The 7,312-nt window shown below is 41.3% G+C and overlaps 1 protein-coding gene across 1 annotated transcript; it reads right to left on the bottom strand.

Moving 5' to 3' along the window:
- Positions 1–745: 745 nt before the first annotated feature.
- LOC113567003 (cysteine and histidine-rich protein 1 homolog) lies at positions 746–1,402 on the bottom strand. Its single transcript, XM_026994226.1, has one exon. The coding sequence runs from the start codon at positions 1,400–1,402 to the stop codon at positions 746–748; it is 657 nt and encodes a 218-aa protein (XP_026850027.1).
- Positions 1,403–7,312: the final 5,910 nt, after the last annotated feature.

The raw sequence follows: 7,312 nt of genomic DNA, 5'->3' as shown, positions 1-7,312 counted from the left end.
GCTGGCAAAGGTCAAGGACTTTTTCAACGAGATAGCGTTAAGGTAAGTCTAGCCGACACTAGCCGACCTTAACAGACCAGACAAACGTATGCCTAATTTACTCGATTGCTCTGCACGACTTCCATGATTAGGCCAAGGCTGCTGCTGAAGAAGGTCTTGCTGTGAACGAGCAGATCCAAAGGCGCCCAAACCCTAAAAATGCAGCTCTAACAACGATTTAAAAATCAATCAAATCAAAGGTTTAACTACAATTAAAGGTTTAGCGTCAGCTCAATAATGCAAAAACATCACAAACGGAGCTGGATCCGGGTCATGGCAAATAGCCGGTACAGGGCCTGAGGTCCCGCCAAGGGAAGCTCCTGGCGGTTTGCGCACTTGCCGGTTGAATCGAAAATATGGCGGTAGATACGCGGCGTATGTCGTGCAGCTGCTGGCGCTGCAGACACTCTGCGGCATCTGGATCAAATGGTCGACCATAAGGGACACTCGTGGGGTAGTCGAAAGCAATAGCTGCCGCTGACGGTGATTTTTTCCCCAGCTCTTTTCAGACGTAGACGCAGCACCAATCCTCCTCAAAGGCACGAATCGTCTGTGGGGATTCGGGATAAGCGATCATCAGAGGTATGCTGCAGACGAGTTCTGGTTCTCCAAAACCTTACCTCAGACTCGAGGGGTCCGTGGGTGTACACCCTCTGAGCGTGTATCCACTTCATTCTCAAGGTGAAAAATTCCACCCGGCTAGCACTCAGCACCCGATGGAGCTGCAACACGGGCTTTGGGCCTCAAGCTCCCTGTCCTCGACATGCAGCAGAATATCTAGGATCTCCTTTCCCTGCTTCTGGGGAAACCCACAGTCGGAATCATGTGAGACGCTGTCCTTGTAGGGGCCCTTCCAAGAACAGCCCAGGCAGTGGTACTTGCAGCAAACCACACGCCCCTCACAAACGAACTCCAAGTGTCTGGAGAGATCTTTCCTGTCTGAGAACTGGTCATTGCAGCTGGGGCAGCTGATGGGTAGCTCCCAGAGGGTCTGGCGCACCACTAGATTCTGCTCCTGATCGTAGTTTCTAATGAGCGATCGACAACTGGGGCAGCAGGCACTCGTTTTATTGAAGATGGCAAAAGCCAGAACGGCGGTCTTGCAGTCCTCACACATGATATGCCCATGGCTGCACTGAAAGAAGTCGTGTGGTTGTGGAACCTCGCGGCAAACAACGCACACCAGTATGTTATGCAGTAGCTCACAAAGATCGGAGACGCCACCACCCGAGGACCCGCCGACCTCACCCTCACTGCTGTCCATAGTAGTCGAAATCTCATTCGAAAGTACTTTCATCTTTACTTGCAACATCTGACAATCGCTGCCTCTTGGCGGCTGGGGGCTGCTCGTTGTTGTTGTCATTGGGGTTGGCCTTCGACATTCTGAAGGGTATGTCGGCCAGCAGCCGCGGCCTGGCTTTACAGTATGTGTGCGTGCTTTATTCAACAATTCTGATTGCCTGTTGTTGCAGAGTAAACTGATAGTCTGGTGTAAAGTACGAGCACAAGGTTACGAGTTTTCCAAGGCCAAGCTGGTTCCCTGAAAATTACAAATTTAAAAACAGAGGATACACACAGAGAAAAACGGCATAGTAGGCACCCATGAATAGTTTAATTTAATAGAATGCACTTTGATCTACACATAAATGTACTCAAAAATATTTGTAATGCGGCCCAAGGCGTTCAATGGGTCTGGTGGGGTGGTGTCTCGGTGGACTGGTGGGGTGAAAAGTAACCTCTTTGACCGCCAAAGTGCTCTGCTATCGCAAACAAGATTACGGTGCCTATTAGTCCATGTTTCATGTAGAACATGTCAAATTAGATACATATGTTGCTGACATGTTTTTTTTTTATTTATTTTTTTTTTTTGTTTTGGTATTTGATTGCTGCTGAATGGAATTTTTTTTGAGTGGCAAAACAGGAAGGAAATTGACGAAAAGTTGGATGAAAAGAATGGGGCTAATGCTCCTTCGATACACACCGACTCATCAAAACAAAAATCAGCCCGCGTGAGGAGATCATCGACGGCGCGGGGGAGACCTTTCGGAAATTATTTTTCGGACGGGATCAAATAGTTGGATAATCACTGCAACGACTGTCTATGAATGAGTGACCTAAAATAGCCTTATTGAATAAAATAAAAAATAAAATTGTATGGTGGGCTGGGGTGAAACCTAGTAGTAGTACTTTTTGGCATCGTCTGTCACTTTATCTGCGAGTCCCAATAGATTTTTAAAATAGTTTAAAGCATACTTGATAATGTATAAATTTTGTATGCGATATTTTGTGTAAATTATTCATACAAAAGAAACTCGGAGCAAATCTATGGGTATATATTTGGTAATCTACGTGTAAAGATTAAAATTTCAGAGCTGTTTTATAGAGCTCACTCGACACTTTGAACCGTTTGTAAAATCATAATTATTTGACAGTTTTGTGCGTGTCTTTGCTTCTGCTTTGTTTGTTGTTCGGTGATCTGGTAACCTCCTCCTTAAAACAAAACGACATCCAAATCGAATGGTTCCCCTGACACTAATCTAGTGTGGCTGCCGATACGGATACAAATTCCGAACAGGAAATACTATTGTTAAGACCTTAAAAGAAAAGTCTAGACATTTGCGAGTTGAGTTGTAAATTCAAACTAAATTTTATTCTTAAAATCAGAGCCTTATATGTGATTTGACAATGAGGTAGGAGGTACAATTTGGTAGTCTATAATTATCGTTAGACCTACGCAGAGGATTCACTTTACTGAGGGTGTCTATTTGAGTACATGCTTACATTAGTTTTATTTTAGGACCGCATTTGTTAAGTGTTTTCTCCACTTGTGTTTTGTTGTCGTATTAATGGGTTTTATTTCGTTTCTTAACTTATCCATTTCTTCTGTATGGTTAATTAATGGTACTGTTAATGGATTCCAAACAATTTTTGGTATTTTGCTTATATTACTTATATAAAAGGATGAAATTGGCTCGTAGCTTTCTGTTTGAATACTGTGATGAGGTACTAGTATTTTATCATGCGGAAGATCAATTAGTTCTTGATTTGAGTTACTACATTGAATTCTAGCATTAGTGTTTACTGGAACTTTGAAGAGTCAACTACCCTGCATTTCTAATTCGACCCAAAATGATCATGTCTCTGCTATCTTCCTATACACGCAATTTGAATTACCTTTTACTACTACGAGTACTTCTGGTCTCTTTTGGAGTCATTCCTGAGTCTTGCTCTTCTGACTCAATTCCAGCTAATGGACAAATTTTAGTTATACGTCGTTTTATCAACCCGTCTTGATGTTTTATAGTTACTACTCTGACTCTAACGTCCCTACCTTTATGTATTTCTTCTATTTTTCGCAAGGGCCATCTAGCTGGGTGACAGGTTTCATCTTTTATTAATACAATCTGTCCTGTTTTAATATTCTGCATTCCTATTTTCCATTTATTTCTTTCCATTTAATCCAAAATTCTCTTTTCATTTTCTGAATTAATCTCCATCTATCCAGATTCCCGATTTTTATACCCGATACTCAAAATGAGTATTGGGGTATATTAGATTTGTGGTAGAAGTGGATGTGTGTAACGTCCAGAAGGAATCGTTTCCGACCCTATAAAGTATATATATTCTTGATCAGCATCAATAGCCGAGTCGATTGAGCCCTGTCTGTCTGTCCGTCCGTCCGTCTGTCCGTCTGTCCGTCCCCTTCAGCGCCTAATGCTCAAAGACTATAAGAGCTAGAGCAACGATGTTTTGGATCCAGACTTCTGTGATATGTCACTGCTCCAAAAATATTTCAAAACTTTGCCCCGCCCACATCCGCCCCCACAAAGGGCGAAAATCTGTGGCATCCACAATTTCGACGATACGAGAAAACTAAAAACGCAGAATCGTAGAAGATGACTATATCTTCTAGAGTGCAAAATCTGAACCAGATCGTATAATTATTACAGCCAGAATCACGAAAACAATTTCACTCTTTCTCGCTCTGTCTCACTCTAACACACAGGTTTCATGGTCGGTTTTGCCAATTGCAAAATATGAGTTCAAGGATCTCAGAACCTATAAAAGCCAGAGCAACCCAATTTGGTATCCACACTCCTGTGATATCGGACCTTGACCGTTTCCTGTCCAAATTTCGCCACACCCCCTTCCGCCCCCGCAAAGGACGAAAATCTGAGGCAACCACAAATCTCAGAGACTATTAAGGCTAGAGTAACCAAATTTGGTACACACACTCCTTTAAGATGTCACTATAAAACGTATATCTCAGAATTTCGCCCCACCCCCATCCGCCCCCACAAAGGACGAAAATCTGTTGCATCCACAATATTGCAGATTTGAGAAAACTAAAAACGCAGAATCATAGATAATGACCATATCTATTAGATTGCTGAATCTGGATCAGATCAGATCATTTTTATAGCCAAAAGGAACAAATCAATTTGCAGTGGCTACGCAGCGCCCGACGTCACGCTCAGACTGATTTTCTGTCTCTCTCGCACGCACTCTTTGTCGTGTCGTTAAATATTAGCGGCGTCTGCCGGAGGAGAGCCATACTGACTTAGTATCGGGTATAACCTTAGAGTTGCGGTGTCCGCAGCAACTCACAACGTTCCCCCTCGTTTCCTCTGAAATTGTCTCAATCGGGCCAAATATTGGCCTTCCAATTGTAAAATGACCTGGTGTTAATACATCCAGATCGTCAATATCATTTGTAGCTGTATACAAAGGGCGTGAATTTAGGTCCGCTTCAATTTGACATAATAGAGTTGACATTTCCTCATAGGTTAAATTATTGTCCCCAATTACCCTTTTTAAGTGATATTTCACTGATTTTACCCCAGCTTCCCAAATACCTCCGAAGTGAGGTCCTGCCGGGGGAATAAAATGCCACTAGATCTGTTCTCTTTCTAATATTGGAACCACTTTTATGTTGTCTTTGAGGGCTTTTCGGTATTCCTCGTCTAATTTGCGCGAAGCTCCCACAAAGTTGGTTCCATTATCGGAAAAAATTGTTGCACATTTTCCTCTTCTTGAAAAAAACCTTCTAAGTGCAGCTAGAAATGCATCTGAAGTAAGAACGCTGACTACTTCCAAATGAATAGCTTTTGTCGCCATGCATACGAATACGGCAATATATCCCTTATAGGATTTCTGCCCCCGGTTTTTAGAGCATCGAATATGGTAAGGCCCGGCGGCACCTGTATTTGTAAACGGGTGCGACATTGTAGCTCTGTGTTTCGGCAGATTTCCCATAATTTGTTCTGCAGTATTCTGTCGATACCTAGCACAGGTGACACACTCTTTAAGTTTTTTCTTTAAGCAATTTCTTAGCCCAAATATCCAAAACTTTTGCTGGATATAGTTTCGCATCAGATTAATTCCACCGTGCAATGTTTCTTTATGTGCATTCTTGATAATTAAAGACGTCAAGTGACACTTATCTAAAATCAAGGGATGTTTAACCTCAAATTCCGCGTTGGAGTTTTGCAATCTACCTCCAATAGTTTATTTTTTGTTTCTATTTCCTTTTTATTAATTAGGCTAGCTATTTCGGAACCGAAATGGATAGCTTGTAGTTGTTTTACTATTAATACTTTGGCACTCTTAATCTCCTTCACTGTCAAAAATTAAGGAAATTCTTTCTTTTTGGTTTTGATTTGAATAAACCCTAATACATATGCTGTGGAGATAATGATTTTTATCCCCAATCGGCCGACTAATTATTCCAATTAAATAAAACTCGGCGCAGAAATAAAATTGCGATATGTTCTTTAATGCGTGACATCCAAATTGCAAGAGAGGCTTGCCTGCCCTTTACATTGCCGCTCAGATCGCTAAGCGCAGCTTCGCTCAGCCGACGTCGGTAGGCAGACGCAAAGCGGAGATAGCGAAGAGCGAGCTGGCAGAGAGCGCTTAGCAGGGCAAGCACGTGCAAAGCTTTAACAAACAAATGAGTGACATAGACATAAGTAACAAACAAAATAAGCGGCTGAGGGCCAAGAATTAGGTGCTATTTGGTAAGCAGCTAATCGGCTGGGTTCTGCTCCGAACATATGCAATGACTCTTTCTAGTTTATGCACACACGAATATTTTTGTAATAATTCACAAAAAATGTTATTTTTTGCTATTACCATTGTTGTGCTCACAACTAATTTTTCTTAAATTTCCTCTTTTGGCCAATGTTCCTTAGATTTCGCCAACCATTGAGGCCCTTTCCACCAAATCTTAAAATCTTTTAGCTTATCTGCACTAATGCCCCTTGATGCTACATCTGTTGGATTGTCTTCAGTTCTAACGTGTCCCCATTTAATTTCCTTAATCTTTCTTACTTCGTCAGTTCGATGCCTGATAAACTTGTCTTTATTGTCTCCATTCTTTATCCAGGCTAGAGTAATAGTAGAATAACACTCTACATTACTTCCAACCGCTACTTTCACCCGTTGAATTAATTTTGCCAGAAGATGTGCTGCACAAAGTTTTAATTTTGGAATAGTTTTCCGATTCTTCTTTGGATTAACTTTGCTTTTGCTGGCTATTATAATTGTAGAACTATCTACCTTGGCATTCACTACGGCAGCATAAGCCTTTTCGGATGCATCGGCAAACCCATGAATTTGCATCGACTTATTGTGCTGAGAATTTAGCCATCTCGCTATCCGAATGCTCTCTAACTCTGTTAAACTATTTTTAAACGAATTCCATTCCCGAGTATCCTGTTCTGATAATTCTTCATCCCAATTTTTGTCTGCTAGCCAAAGTTTTTGAATAAACAATTTTCCGACAAGTGTCACTGGAGACAACCAGCCTAAGGGGTCATATATCTTGGCTAAGGTAGATAATACTATTCTTTTGTTATTTCTCTTAATTGGTTCATAGTGGAAATTGAACCTAAACTCGTCTTTAACCGGTTCCCATTGTAGTCCTAATGTTTTGACGGATTCATTCTCCTCAATGGTTAATACTTTATTTTCTCGGTCATCTCTAATGCCTTCTATAATTTCTGGGATATTTGTTATCCACTTTCTTAAGTTAAACCCAACCTTATTAAACTCCCGGGTAACTTCCTTTACATGGTTTTTAGCATCCAGTATCGTGTCGGCACCTGTCTACAGGTCGTCCATATAAAAATCATTCTTTATGATTTCCCTAATTGCTTGATTTTTGCAATTATCTGCTATTGCAACAAGCACCCTGGTTGCTAAATAGGGTGCTGAAGCTGTACCGTACGTAACAGTTGTAAGTTTATAATCTTTTAACTTTTCGTTTGGA

The sequence above is a fragment of the Drosophila persimilis genome, unplaced genomic scaffold, assembly GCF_003286085.1.
Source record: "Drosophila persimilis strain 14011-0111.01,24,50 unplaced genomic scaffold, DperRS2 tig00001501-arrow-arrow-pilon, whole genome shotgun sequence".
NCBI classification, from domain to species: Eukaryota; Metazoa; Arthropoda; class Insecta; order Diptera; family Drosophilidae; genus Drosophila; species Drosophila persimilis.
This window is presented reverse-complemented; position numbering and strand designations above follow the sequence as displayed.